The sequence below is a fragment of the Heliconius melpomene genome, chromosome 14 (assembly GCF_056956725.1).
Source record: "Heliconius melpomene rosina isolate 202511_hmr_F chromosome 14, ASM5695672v1, whole genome shotgun sequence".
Taxonomy (NCBI): Eukaryota; Metazoa; Arthropoda; class Insecta; order Lepidoptera; family Nymphalidae; genus Heliconius; species Heliconius melpomene.
Genome location: NC_140402.1, coordinates 1,977,985 through 1,994,113, shown reverse-complemented (window position 1 = coordinate 1,994,113; position 16,129 = coordinate 1,977,985). Strand labels below are relative to the sequence as shown.

Below are 16,129 nucleotides of genomic sequence, written 5' to 3'. Positions count from 1 at the left end.
GCTAGAATTGATGAGGGTAGTTTCAGCAAATGTATGGCAGTTACAATTAATAATGATAATGTTTGTTGTTGATAGTTCATTTCGCTAAGTACCACCATTTTCAATTATGGTATATAATATAGGTATATCTAAGTTAAATGTTGCGTAATAAATGATAGTAGTGTTTTCTCCTCTAATTAGTTTTGCTGTTTAGTGTCTATTATGAAGTAAGAGAGTATAGTGTTTGAACATTCTGTTTTGTATTTTGTGTTAATTTAAGAGATTAATATTACGTTACATATTGGAAGATTTCCTTCATGTTTAAAGGTGCAGTATTATATAAATTATTTTCATATTTTTCACATATACTTACTTACGTTTAATATTTCATCCTTCGCGTTGAATTCTGGCGGATCAAGAGTGAAAGACTATGTTCCCTCTACCCTGGTTCCTACCCTGGATGTATGCAGGATACAGTGGGAAGTTAAAAGAAATCGAGAAAAGCGGAGTAAACTCTCTAAAAATTATCTCTCGTCACTTAAATTATTTAAGTCTGGGGTTTTAAGAATATTTTTTTTCTTTTTAATTACATTTTAAACGTCGTGGGTATTTTAAATTTTTTAATTTTGTTAAAGTTAAATGTGGAATTATTAAAGTGGGGAACAGAGTGTCTAAACACTAGGTTCCCTCTACTTACCCTGCTGTGTGCGGGATACAGCGTGAAGCTGATTTTTCTTTTTTTTTAATTCTATTTTTCTGAACCTGTTAATTCACTAGAAGAAAATATTTCTATTCAAGTAAACTATTAATCTAATATATACTTTATGTGTTATTATTCACATTTTAAATACGAAAATATTTTTCTTCTCGCGAGTAACTTCCTTTCAAGCTTTTAAGCTGAGTGTCGATAAATATTTTTCATACTTTAAGAGGGCGAGGTGAGCATTTACTTACTCGTATAATATAAAGGAGTTAAGGAAGAACATTATATAACTTGTAAGTAATTTTGAGACGGTTTCACTTGATTTTTACTACTTTATAACTATTTTTATTCATAAAATAAATGCAGCAGTAGCAGTAAAAAAAAATTGGCCAAGTGCGAGTCGGGGACGCCCACCGAAGCCCATTGACAACTTTTTCGGAAATTCAAGCTTCACTTAGCCAGAGCCCTTTCATCTGATACCTCACTTGATCTAGAGACTTTAATACCAAATTTGCCCCCTTTTAAGGATATTATTTTTTAGGATTTAACCACAAATGTATGGTTTTCAGATTTTTTTTCCTGAACTAGTACTACCTGTAGATGCTAGCTGCAAAATTTCATTATCGATAGTACCCTTTTTATTTTGATTCCCTTTATAATATCGAAATACACGTTTTTTGTGATAACGGCCATATCTTTTTTTAACGAAATGTAAATACGATTGACAGCTAGATAGACAGATGGACGGAAAACAAAGTGATATTATAAGGATTCCTTTTTTCTTAAAAGGTACGGAACCCTGAAAAGGAAAGAAGACAAAGAAATGTGTAGTGTCTATATGAAAAGTAAAACGATTATTGACTTATGACTTAGACGTTTTAAAACATTTCTTTTGATTATTTATTAACATTACTTCAAATTGTAAATTTAAAAAAAAAACAAATACAAATTTAACATTTTATTAAATCCAGCATTATTACTTTGTAAATGTCGAAATTCGAGCTGCGAAATGTTTTTTAGCATTTAATTTTATCTTGTTTCAAAGAAAAGTACTTAGATGTACTTGGTAACTAGAAACGAAGAATACTTGAACGACATTTACAATTCTATAAAATACTAAAGTTTTTTTTAAGCTAGGTCCATTCAGGGCATGTATTTTTGTTAATGCGGGAAATATCTCCGCCACTCATGAATCAACACGTCGCATCGTCGTCTAGAATTCGAGCAGAAAGTGGAGAACAGTGAGTAATAAAGAAGAATATAAAATTACTTTTTTTAGCTCAGAATTTTGACTGAAAGTAGACAATACTGTTACTAGTTTTACAACTATACACTCTAGAAGTGAAACTACTTGGCAGTGGTATATACTGCAATGCAGTACGAATTAAGATGAATTGTAGGAAAAACAGAATCACCGATGAGAATTGAATAAACGAGTGTATTGACACTAGTTTATTTTGAAGTTTGTGTAGAGATGTTAAAAAAATTATGTATAAAAAACTTTTTTTTTCAGTTTCACGCTGTAACCTGCACATAGCAGGGAAGGCAGAGGGAGCCAGGGAACCTATTGGTAAGACACCACGCTCCCGTTCCCCACTTTTCATGGATTTCTGGAGGCATTGCTTTGCTTTGTTTCCAGAACAGGGAAATCAAAATATTAAATATTGTTTTTTCTTGAACAGAGATTATTATTAGATTAAAATAATATTTCATTGCCTCGAGTGGGAATCCAAATACTAAATTAAATTATTACTAGTTATTTAATTACTATCCATTTAATACTAAATTAAATAACATGAATTCTTTAACATAAAAAGGCATAATTCCACACTAAACTAAACATAGAAAAATATATTAGAAAATGTACGAACAAAATTCTAATTGCGAGTATCATACGAAAATATTAGACAAATTTTGATAATAATAAAACACATTCTATCCTTTTAGTTAACATAATCATTCCTCCGCCTCCACTTAAACTAATTACGTCAACACTTTTGCTAAGCGTTGCCTATTCTCCAAAGAAAATATGCAAATTGTAACAATAAACAACGTTAATGGAATACACGCTGCTAAATGGAGTTGCCATTTTGAATTTTGTAACGGTTTATTTAATTATCTATTATATTATGTGAGAATGTGTTTTTTTTCTATTTTTTAAATTTTATGTTTATGTTATAAGTTTTTCAGGTCCACCTTTCCATACGACCGAGACGTAGTGTATTGTTAAAACACTGCGTTCTCTATTTTCTGTGGGAATTCAATACGTTGTTTCTAGAGAAGAGCGGAAAAAAAAACAAATAATTTATATAAATTAATAAAGTAAGCAAAATAATAAATTTAAAATTTTATATTTTATAATGATTTTTCTAAACTTAAAAGAATAAATAATTAAATGTATTCATAAGTAAATGAAATGTTACTAAATTTTCTTTATAGAATTTAAGTACCATATAGGTAGAAAAGGACTACGTAATAATCCTCGTCGATAAAAATTTTATATATACTTTACAAAAGCCGTCAAACAACTAATCTGGCAACACCACCTTACACACAATTATTCTTTATCTATAGTTTATTTTTATTCTGTCAACTTAGCATTTTATTATCTGTACGGTTATATCTGAAACGTTCCCACCATTCCCCGAGCGCACTTTTCACATTTGCAATTTAAATACCTAAAATGTAAAAACCTCACTCTATTTTCAAGAATTGCTTTACTATTAAGTTTTTAAAAAGAATCATCTAATTTTAAACTTAAGAATTATTTTCTCTCTCTTTCTAAAGTAATATAAATTCATGTAATTAACGAGTAACTATTACGCCTGAGGGGCTTTCTGGTTGGATATTAAAATGAATGTTATTTTTGATGTTATATGAAAATTTAATTGAGGCCGTAGTGGCTCAGGGGTACAAGCGTGCGTACTGTAAGCACGAGGGTTGTAGGTTTCATGTAAGTCACGCTGTAAAATGTTTATAAATTTGATTTTTTTTTCTTTAAATCATTTTCAGTTCAACTAAGTATATGAAAATACTACATAAAAAAAAAACAATAACTTAAGTAGGTAGTTTTTGTTACGTTATTATTATTGCGAGGTTTTTATACCAAGAGGGATTTCATCCATCATTTCAGTATTTAATTTATTTCTTTGTAATTAGACAACAGGACTTATAGCCTATTTTCACTTATGCTTAAAAAAATATCTACTACAATTAAATATACATACGATTTTGTTATAAAATTGTTATTGTCTACCCACTGAATTTAATTATTCCAAAAAACATAACAATCTTTTTTACATAGAAAACTCTATAAAAAAAAAACAACTAACCCATCCACTTACATAAAATACAAAATAATTCTAACATTAATAATAGATAAAGCTAACCTTTGGTCTCAAAGAATTCCGCCAACAAACTTCAACTAGCCAAACTAAATTACTAACCTGACATTCGTACGTCCCGTTGTCCCTCTTCTGAACGAACTTGATTTGGAGGGTCCAGTCCTCTGACCCTTCGCCGTGGAGCACCTGTAATATTATTAGATTAAATATTTTGTAGGACACCGGATTCCTTGATTCGTTTATAGAGAAACTAGTGATCTAAATGCGGCTTCGCCCGCTTAAATTTATTTTTAGATTATAGCTAAATTATACGAAATCCTTATATTATGTTGACACCATAAATACGATATATATCTTGATACCAGAGTGTAGAAATAAAAATAGTTCATTTTCTCAAGTGGGAATCGAACCTACAGCCTGTTTATCACAACATTTATAGTTACACGCCTGCGCACCTGTCTTTTCTTATTCTGTTCTACAAGCTATATAACTGTAAAATTTCAATAAAATCCCTTTAGTAGTTTTTTGCTTGAAAGTGGAACAAACATCCATCAATAAAATATACAATATATATAGTAAGGTAACATATTTTATAGGACACGGATTCCTTAATTCATTTATAAAGAAATAAAGCGGAAAGAGGAAAATGTCATGTACAAGGAAAACGTTTGAGCGTTTCGTGTTAGTTGCGCTATTCGATTCATCAATATCAATCAAAATGTGCTGTCGTTATTTTAGATCAAAAGTAATTTTATATATAATTATATTTAACGTCTCTTAAGAGGTGTTTTTTTATAAATTTTATGCCATATCCCCCATATAGCAAGGTTGGGAAGTGGTAACGTAGTGTTAAGACTCTCCATTTCCCATTTTTCGCCGAATTTTGGTCCCGTGGTCCCCATTTGGGTACGGAACTTTAAAAATAGTCATAGTTTAAACTATTGATCAGCTCTGCCTTCTTTGACAATAATATAATATTTACTGTGCATATTTATTCTGTACAATAAATTTATGAAAAAAATAATATTATTAAAAACTATTTAAACCAAAAAAAATAATTCATTGTTCTCATAGATTAAATAATATTTTAAAACATATTTTATTATTTATTAAAATGATATAGTTTAATTTATATTTGATATGCACTGGACATGCCATTTGTTGGTTACAACATTCCCGAGCACTTCCACGGCCATTCCTCGCCTCTTGCGATGCACGGTTGCTTGGAAAACTTCATACAGAATTTGGAATGAAAGGAATCAATATCCAATAGGTGGACTATATTATACATAGATATACTTATATAATAGTTCAAGCAAATATTTTAACTTAAGAAACTTTAAGTAATATTATTCTTTGGCAGTTGGCAGTTTAGATATGGTAGTCGAAAAGGTCTGATGATGATGGAGTCGGAACTTGAATGTTAGAACTGTTTAGGATTAATTTTGTCTCCACTCAGATTTTTTTAGCTTCACGCTGCATCCCGCTCATAGCAGGGAAAGCAGAGGGAACCTGTTCCTCCTGTTCTCCCATTCTGCTGAATTCTTGAGAGGCATTGTGAGTTGAATAGCAGAATACAATGCCGCACGTTGCCTCTATACCAGAGCGTGGAAATCGAACCCAACAACCGTCGCTGATTGTATATAAAATATTTTCACTTCCCATCGGAAAACCTAGGTTTTCTATGTCTAAAATATAAGGTAAAAAAAAGTTCACTTACAACTTCTATAGAAATATCTTTACGCACACAAAAGCCAAGTAAATTACTTTCTGAAGAGCCAATTCCAAAGCGTATAAGACTATATCAATGGCTGTGTATAATTAATTATATCGATCTGGTCTGGTCTTTCGTTCTGGTAATGCGGACGTGATGTTCTTCTAAATACGGCCGAAACATTTAATGAACGAAAATAAGAAAAAATGTTGGGGCTGATGCTCTCCAATTTAATAGTCAAGATGGGTAATTGGAATTGAAATATAATTATTTTCTTTTGGTACACGTGTCTTATGTAAAAAAATAAAAAGTTTTTGAGCGTCGCACCGTACCCCGCATAAAGCAGGGCAGGCAGTTTTGTGTCAAGACACTCCGTTCTCCTTTTTCCGTCAAATTCTGAAGGTACGACGTGTTCAGTGGCAAACTCAGCGCCGAACTTTGCCTTGTTTCATTGCCATCATTGTCCCTTCTCCAAAATCTTCATATTAATAACAAAACCCCCGCATTGCAGTAACAAACTAATACAATAACCAAATAACATTCGTTTAGGAAATTAGGTAACTCTACCAGTCCAAAACATTAAATGAACATGAATTGAAAACCGCAGCTAACGCGGCCGCTCTGAAAATGTGATGAGCCCTACTGGATTTGGATGGTGGAATAAACTAAATCATTTTGTTTTGTGGTTTTGGAAATTGTTTATTATTAGGTTTTGTTTTAGGTTCCCGATGTATCACATTTCAGGGTAGACAGAGGGAACCCGGGCACCTAGTGTTATGACCGTTCTTTAGTAAGACCGTTCCGTTCCCCACCTTTTGCTTAATTCTGGAGGCATTGCGTGATGAGTGGCCGAACTCAATGACGCGGATTGCCTTATTACCACATTAAATATTTAATTTGCTTTAGTGGTGGGTGGAGAGAGAGGAGGATTATGGGTTCGATTCCAAGACACTTCCCTTCACGACCATCTGCCTAATTAAATCGAAAATAGCTTAAACAATCAGTTACGCCAACTGGAAATCAAACCCATGAGAAATGGTGTTTAAATCCACTATTAATAATAACTCTAAGAATATAAGAAAAAAATAGAAAAAAAAAATCCCATCCATCCTATCTGACCTATAGATAGATATACAATCTCACTAGCAACGTACGGACAACAATCACATCTAATTTGTCCTTTAGATTGATTGGTTCAGATATATTATATGTATAGGACGAACATACGTACGGATTGTTAGCTATTGCCTATAAATCAGCTGATATCGTGTGGGATAACGCTATTGTTATAGTGGTACCGGTGTTCTGGTGATACCAAAACTAACGATTTGAGGCCGTCGCGGTACAGGGGTACATGGGTGTGTGTAGCGCGTTGGTTTTGGGTTTGATTCCCTCGGGGAAATTAATTAATTGTTAATATATTAATTTCTTCAAGACCTTCGTGCGCAGCGGCACAAGGGTGTGACTGTGACGCGACGGTGGTGGGTTCGATCCCCATTCGAGGATGTGAAATATTTATTCACATTTATATTTCCATTTCTCGCTCTGGTGTCGAGCCAAAGCGCGGCGTTGAGTTCTGCTTCTCAACATGCAACGCCTCCAGAATTCGCCAGAAAGTAGGGAACGGAGTGTCTTAACACTAGGTTCCCTCTGCCTACCGTGCTGTGTGCGGGATACAGCGTGAAGCAGATTTTTTTTTGATTTCATTTCTTCGCTCTGCTCAACACGCGATGCCTCGTAAATTGGACGAAAAGTGGGGAAATAAAAATCACTTATACATTCTACTATCAGTTAACTAACTGAAAAAAAACATATTCAATTTTCATGAACCAGAACCAAACCTACGACCTCAATTTTACAACACTTGTTCATTTTAAGCATAGCTCTAGTATAAGGCCAGAATGAAATTTATATAACACTTATATTATTAACTTAGTAATTTTATGAACAGAACGTTACATTTAGAATGGTGTTAGAGCCAGAGCTCTTATATAGAACGTAAATTAGTTTACTTTATATAATGCTGTTTTCATTTATAGAACTTACCAATTTTATACTATGTAATTGTGGTCGTTGTGACGCATCGGTAAAGCGTCTAGCTGTTAATATGGACGTTTGCGGGTTCTATTCCTACTCGGGTACGCGAGGCAATGAAATTAATAAATATTTAATTTCCTCGAGTGGAAATCGAACCCATAACCTGTCGTATTATAAATCATTTTTAAATTATTTTAGTATAGATAGATGATAGGCAGAAGAAAGAAAGAACTTAATTGCACACAAGCCGGAAAAAAAGGTAAATACTAAGAATTTTAAATTAATTACGGAACAGGCAAAGGTGATCCTATTGCTAATAGCGATTTCTGATACATACATACAGCCTTCGAAAAAAGAAATTTTGTCTTAATTACATCATACGTTACGTACTCGTAACTTTTTTTGAATTTCTACCGAATTCTGCCACTGCCTGTTGAATGGCGGAACTCAACGCCGGAACAAGTAGGTCAATAGTGGCTTGAAACATTCATTTAAAAAGTAAATGTTTTAATATTGTATTAAAACATAATTTTTAAAATAATCATACCTGAAATCTTTCATCGTTGGTGTAAGTGAATTTGCCAGAGCTCAGGATGTGCCAGTCCCGTTTTCTCACCCACGAGACTTGCTGCAAAATTAAACATAATTTAGTATTTTTGTTAATGTCATATTTTCACTCTTTAGATTTGTTTTGATGTACAGCTTTACGTTGTTTCCCGCAATCAACAATATCGAGAAGAGGGATCCTGATTTTAAGAAACTCCTTATAACATTTTCCACCAAATTTTTCAAGGCAGTGCGTGTTGAGTGGCGGAATTCTACGCTGCGCCTTTGCTTTGGTGCCAGACTGAAGAAATGAAAATATTACCAAATAGTAATTCATCCCCTCGAGTGCGAATCGAACCCACAATCAGTTGCGTTTACAGGCACACTTTGTGCCCAAAAGTAGTTCAACACAAGGTTATTCAAACTTTCATAGCATTTCCATCGGATCACCAGTATTCACCAGTTTTACACGCCAATTTCACAAGATAAAATGGCGTCGTTACGTTGAGTGCACACAGCGGATGTCTTTGTTATTCTAAACCCTCGTTAGGACAACCCAATTTTGTTGTGATAAGAAAATATTATTATGTTAAACATTTACTAAGTTGTTAGCTTGGTGTGCTAAGGGAGATGTATGTACATATTTATATATATATTTTATAGGTTCACGCTATGTCCTACATATAGCACAGTAGATAGAGGGAACCTGGGAACCTTCTGTTAAGACATTTCTTTCAGACGTTTCGGGATTTTTTGTTTTTCAGCCTATAAGAATTACTTGAATTCTCAAAAAAAGCATCCTCGTAAAGTAATATTTTTATTAGTGACAACTGCCAAAAAATAAAATCGGTTGTTGCTTGAAATATTTACGTTCATCGACGTGGACTTTATACTATGTTTAAAAATTTTCTTTCAATTTTTCCTTTTTTACGAGCAAAATACCCATTTTCATAACTAGTTGAATGAAATAGTTGAAAAGGATTTACTATAACCACTGGTTGTCGAAACCTTGGGGTCTGTTTAGAAAACTAAAGTTTGCGGATGAACATAAATTTCTTAGCTTTTTAACTGCAATCCCTCGTGAGTTCTCTAGTGACTTGAAGTTTTATTTACTTACTTGTTTCTTTATCGAAATCTTTTTGTTTAAATAAAATAAATATAATATTATTTTTTTTGTATAATGTGTGCCACCGTGTACCAAACGTGTTAGTTTGGTAAGGATCTGGTTGAGTACGCAGTGGTAATAGGTTCAATTAGAATTCAGAGAAATGATAATAATATTAAAAATAATACCACTACAATTTTTTTAATAGATATCCCGATAAAAATGTAACTTCTAAAATCTTAAGTCTTTTAATTATTTTTTTTTTCTGCCAAATCATTTAAAATATTAGGAAATGTATAATTACTAAACTAGGTCATAAACTGAATCTATATATAGAAGTAAATACAGCAAGAAGATAAAAGGGCCCGTCATTATGTCCTCGCATATTTACAGCGGCCCGACTGTGAGGTCTTCCTCCTATATCACGCTAATGTTGGATATTCTTTCTTAGCGTAGCTAATAAATATTTCTATAGTCTTAAAGAATATTTTTATAATTTCACGCTTTATCCCCGCATTTAGCGGGGCAGGGAAGAGGGAACCTAAGGTTAAGACACTCCATTAATAACTTTCCCCCCAAAAGGAATTTAGCTAAATATATTATTTGTTTCACGCTGTATCCCCACATATCATAGTAGGGTAGGCAGAGGGATCCTGGTAAACGTGTTACGACACTCGGATCGAACCCACAACCAGTCCCATTAGGACACTTGTGCATTACTAGGGGGACTATTACTAAATATGGGGAACAATGGGAAAAATGTCTTAATGGGAACTTAGTGTCTTAGCTTAGTTCCCAGATTCCTTATGCCTAACCTGCTACGTGCAGGACATAGTTTGAATAAAAAAAAATTAAAATATCTTATTTATTTCAAGGCAAGAGAACCTCTGGCAGGCTAGCATTCTAATGAAATCATCTATCTCTCCATAAAACCATTCAAATTCCAATACACTTCAACAGAAAGCATTGACTGTATCCACAATAATATCAACAATCAACCTACCCCTCGTTCACTCAGGTGCCCCACAAGGCAGTGTAGATAAGCTGTTCCGCCCAGCTGGGCGGTGACGTTGCTGACAGAATTGTTCGCGGTGACATCTGCCGGCGCTTGCACAGTGCCGCGCCAGCCTCGCGCCCGAGTCCCATGATGCCCTGGAAAGATATGGAATAGTATATTATATCCCTTCTTGTATTGAAGAGGGGATCTAGTGATAAAACTTTCCTTTTTCTGCTTTCTACAATGTGTTGCGGAACCTAACGCTGCTTAAAATATCTATTAAACAGCATTAAGTTGCGTTCCGTGCCGGACACGGGTGTGTGACTGTATAAGTTCGATCCCTACATGAAGAAATGAAATATTTATTTAAATTTATATTTTCTACTGTGGTGTCGAGACGTTGAATTCCACATGTTGTTTTGTCTATGGAGAGTTCAAAAAGAGTATTGAGTAGTCGCTTTTGGTCTTTTTAAATGTTAATTAGAAGAGAAAGAGTTAATTAGAAGAAATTTTATTTTTTCTTTCGTAGTGCAGTTGGGAATGCTTAAAGCTACTTAACATATTTTTGTTTCGCCTTTTATCTCACTCCAAGAAGATAAGTTTTTCGCGTATCTTGTATGTACGAGTCTCGTATATATGTAATACTAACGGCCCGCCCGGGGTTTCACCCGCGTGAACTTTGTTATTATTAATTTCTGTCTCCATGGCTACGTCCTAGTGACGTCTATGCAAAATTTGAGACTCCTAGCATTTAGTAATGAATGACAAAGACAAATGTCATTAGTATCGAAGTTTCATACAAACTTTCAACCCCAAAAACAACCCCTTAGAAGTCGAATATTACAAATTCCCGTCTTAGCGAGCACCTACGTCCTATAAGTAAGTCCTATGCAAAATTTGAGATTCCTAGCACATGTAGTTTCTGAGATTTCGTGATGAGTGAGTGACCTTTCGATTTTATATATATAGAAGATTGTTTATTTTCTTATCATTTAAATCGTTAGATACATGTGTATTGAAAGACTGCGCGAGAGTTTTTTTTCAATATAGGGGTCAAATTATTAATTTAATAATTTGACACCTATATTGAAAAAAATTTAATAATTTTTTTAGTTTCCTTTCCGCGTAGTTTTTTGCATATATATAACTACAAATTTTCAATAATTTCTATAATTATATAATAATTATAATAATAATTAAATTATATTAGATTATTATTATGTAACACGTTAATTAATCAAAGGTACTCAATAGGTACCTATTGTAACTATGAATTGTACATATGTTCCTATACAAATATCTATCGAGATAAATACAATAATATATATGTACATATATATATATATATATATATATATGTATAATTACGTCTTTGTTATATTATCTCACAAATAAGGAGGAAGCGCGAACTGTAAACATGACTGATTGTAAAATTGTGTTAATTAAAAATCAGCTTCACTCTGTATCTCGCATGAAGTAGCGGGAACCTCGTGTTAAGACACTCCTCACTTTCCGCCGAATTCTGTAGGCATTGCGTGATGAGTGGCGGAACCGGAACTCAAGGCCACCATTTGCCTTTGCCACCCTTTCATTTCTCAGAGTTCTGCCATTCAACACGCCAAGCCTTCAGTATTTGACGGAAAGTGGGGAACGGAGGAACGACGAATTTGATGGAAATCGAACCGACCAGACTCCACCGGTCCGCTTCTCTGGTTTTTTTTGCTATTTAAGGTTGTTTAAGTTGATTTGAATTTCTCAACAACTCGATATATCCAAGCTTTTCTGAGATAAAGGGTCTTGACAGACAGACAGACTGACAGCAGAACGATCTTTTAAAGGTTCTTTTTTTCCGTAAAAGTACAGAACTCTATAAAATGCAATATTTTTAGAGCTAAATACATTCTTTGAATGACCACTCATTTGAAGTGTGAACCTTTGAAAATTTGTGGAGAATAATTTTCGATTTTCCATCGGAAATTTTTAGCGTTATGCTCGAGCTGGCCAGCACGTCGATTTATCCAGCTTTATACTTCATAAGCTGCGGTTTTTGCACAATATTTTTGCATTGTTCGTCACGTTGCAAAAAATATTGCGAGGATATTCTATTTGAATCTATAATATATTTATTTTAGAGGTGCTATAGTGATAAAATGGAATAGTGTATTCTTTATTTCATTCATAACGATACATATTTATTTTATTTGCTTTACTCTGTATCTCGTATGTAGCAGGATTGGTAGAGGGAACCTGGGAACCTAGTGTTGTGGTACTCCGTTTCTATAAGGATACTTCCGTTCCCCATTTTCCGCCGAAGTCTCGAGGCATTGCGTGTTGTGTGGTGGGACTAAACACCACGCTTTGCGTCGGTACCAGAGCGAGGAACCTGTGCCACGATACGATGTCGTTAATTTCCAATTGAATTTTATAATAATATATTTTATAATAGTCTAAGTATAGTTTTATATACCAAAACTTTTAAATTTAATACTTATTAAGAAAACGTATAAGAATTTGAACGTAGCGGGATTTTTAAACGTTTTCTTAATCTTATGTGTGGATATTTTAAAAATGTTACTTTAACAGCAATGAATAAATTAATTGGTCAAAAATATGAGGTTTTACTAACGTATATCTCCCGTGGAAGACGTGAAGAGGGGCAGCGTTAAGAAGACAGCAGCAGCGAACGGTATGCCCATCCCGCCAGCCACTCGCCATTTCATCTGGAACAAAACAAAAAATATATAAATATCTATTATATTTGTCCATATTAATTATTGTATTAATATTTGGTATTAATAAAATTCGTCATTTATGAAATGGGGTTCAAGAATTCATACTATTTATATTAATCACAGACAAGATGCAATATGTACATTCCATATGGACCTTGTTTTAGGAGGTAATTTGTATTTAGTGTAAAAGGATTATATTCTCTTTATTTAATTCGGTGGAAAGTGGGGAATGGAGTGTCTCAACACTAGGATCCCTCTGCCTAACTTGCCGTGCGCGGGATACAGCGTGAAGCTGAATTTATTTGAATTTTGATTGAAGCTGATTTTGTTATTCGAGTAACGTATTCCTACGAAAGGACCTATATCAGATTCTGGTAGAAATATCTTTTTATTATAATACAGTAAAAACTAGCAGTTTGGGCACTCTTTTAGTATTTTGTAACTAAAGCCTGTTTTTTATTCCTCTCATTTCTCGGAAGGGAATCGAACCCACAACCCACCACGCTTAAAATCACGCAAAACCCGTACGCCACAACTGACCTAAATTTCAATATTTGATAAATAAATATTGTAAATATTTCACGTGTATAATTCAAATGAGCTATGAAAGGTCATAACAATTAACCTGTCCATTGGCGTGTAAATGGTCATATCGACTTTTTAATTATATATATGTAGAATAATTCAGTTTTTACGTGTATTTTCAGGAAATTTTACCACTACTAAAATAACATATATTTTTATTCTTTGTCATAAAAATATCTATACGATAAATTCATTTTTATGTGTTTTTTATTTCAAATATCTTTACTCAAATTTTAAACGAAGATGTAGTTTTTTTTAGAAAAAGACAGGTATAATTAAACACGCTATAATTATGCGAAAAGCTTATATATTGCAGGGTAGTTGGAGGGAACGTAGTGTTGAGACACTTAGTTCCCATTAAGACACTTCTGTTCCCAATATTCTTGAGGCATTGCGTATTGAGTGGCGAACTAATATAGAAACACAGGCATACGTGATGCCTAATTGGTTCATTAAATAAAATTTAAAAAAATATTTGTTGTCTCATCAGTGAAAACTCAACAACTTTGCTTTTATTATCCACAACTCGCAAAGGAATCAAGTTTTATTCTTTCGACGAAGAATATTCTTCCATTTGATTTCGAATAAACGATTCCATTGTGTGCTTTATTTACTTTAATACGTTTTTGTTGGGCGGAAGGGAAATTTGTTTATATAAGAAAATTCGCAACGACTCTCGAGAATCTTCGGGGATTTCAATGTTTAATATTCGTTTCGATATCTATTGAAAAGTTAAGCCTTATTTTCTTATTCATATAGGTATGCGTATGTTTGTGGAGGTACTTTTTGAATTTTTGATTATGTTATGTTAATATTATGATGTACTAGATCTTTGTCATAGTAAGAAAATGTCTAATATCTGTTAGCTTAACGCTGTTTTCAGCGTTTTTAGAATTTGAGGGTAGCCAGTGTTTCATTCTGTTTTCCACTTTCTTACTAAGTTTAACATTTCGTACTTCCCGTGGACGTACAGTTATGAAATTTGGCATGTAGGGAGAATTTATAAGACAAAGAAAGAAAAAAAAATTCGAAATGTTAAAATTTAAACGTATTTTATAGAAAAAAAATTACAAACTTATTTATATTTATAGTTCATTTCATATAAAAAGAGTGTAAATAACCGCAAACTTCGTAAACTCTCAAACAAAGTTCTTGAAAGTGATACGGAAGCCTAGCTGGGTTTCGACTGATTCGCACTTAACCGATTTTTGCTACTAGAGCGAGGAAATGCAAATAATTTACTCCTACAACGGGGAATCGAATTCAAAACCAACCAAATCAAAGGCTGTATGTGCCGCTACGCCACAACGGTTTTGGCTCGCCATTTAATTTTAATGACGTTATAATATTCTACACAGACAAAAAATCTCAGCGGGTCAGTTATTTTCACATTGCTATAGCATTGAAAGACTAGCTCCAGGTATTCAGTGGAACTATTTAAAATAAGTTTTTTAGGTTAAGGGCAGGTCAAATGCCTCTCGCGGGTTTTACACGAACGAACCTTTTCACAGCAATTTTCTTTTTATTTATTCACACAGTAAATCTCGGCCATAAGACTCTATCGCTATAAATTGAAAGTGTTCCGAGCTAAAGAAGTGGCATTTTTAACCCTCATTTCATACATTGGGTCGCGTTTCTTTTGGATTTGTGTAATTAATTTTAATTAATGAATACGAAGAGAGTGTAGTGTAAATGAGCATGCCAAGTTTAGATTTTATGTTTTCTTAGTGTTTTAAGGTGTTTGCTTGTTTATAATTGTATTTAATTGGTGACCTGACCTAGTTTTCAGTTTCAACGTTATGTTTTTAGTTAAGTTTGTATTAATAACAAAAGTAATAGAAATTTACAGTTTATTTTTAATTAACTTTAAAAAAATTGGACAAGTGCGAGTAGGTCTCGCTCACCAAGGAATCGGTATCAATTTCAGAACGGTAAGTAAGTACAACTTGTAAAAGTTGACAAATGTAATCGTGCCTTTTAAACTGTAGATTCAATAGATAGCCTAAGTTTTGATTGCTGAGCGAATAAAGTTGACAAACTAAATTTTACGGACGTATGCACCTATTTTGTATATGAACTACATATTTTTTTCAATTTGGAAAGATTTTTTTCTATGAAATAAAGTTTAAAATAAATAAAGTTTCGCTTTTGACAGTTTTTCCCTTATTTTCATTGTAAATTTTCGTTTTGTGCCATATTTTATAACTGTAGGTCTTCGGGACGTACTCTTTTATATTTGTAAAGCAACGAATTATAAATATAAAAAATATACACAAAAGCTATTCTTCAAAGTCAAATATATTGAATGAAAGTAGGCAACGTGTTAGAAAGAATTTCATAACATGCTCTTGGCAGGGTCGTTCCATTTTATTTCTTAACCTTTGGTG

At 33.2% G+C, this 16,129-nt stretch overlaps 1 protein-coding gene across 4 annotated transcripts in view; it reads right to left on the bottom strand.

Moving 5' to 3' along the window:
• LOC146531878 (zwei Ig domain protein zig-8-like) overlaps positions 1–16,129 on the bottom strand; it is a 237,154-nt gene that overhangs the window by 22,025 nt on the left and 199,000 nt on the right. For all 4 annotated transcript variants that reach the window (XM_085197097.1, XM_085197098.1, XM_085197099.1 and 1 more), the window contains 4 exons: positions 13,052–13,145; positions 10,432–10,580; positions 8,325–8,405; positions 4,129–4,212 (listed from right to left, as the gene is read on the bottom strand). In XM_085197097.1, the coding sequence (XP_085053223.1) occupies positions 4,129–4,212; positions 8,325–8,405; positions 10,432–10,580; positions 13,052–13,145 (408 nt within the window). The remainder of the gene's footprint in view (positions 1–4,128; positions 4,213–8,324; positions 8,406–10,431; positions 10,581–13,051; positions 13,146–16,129) is intronic.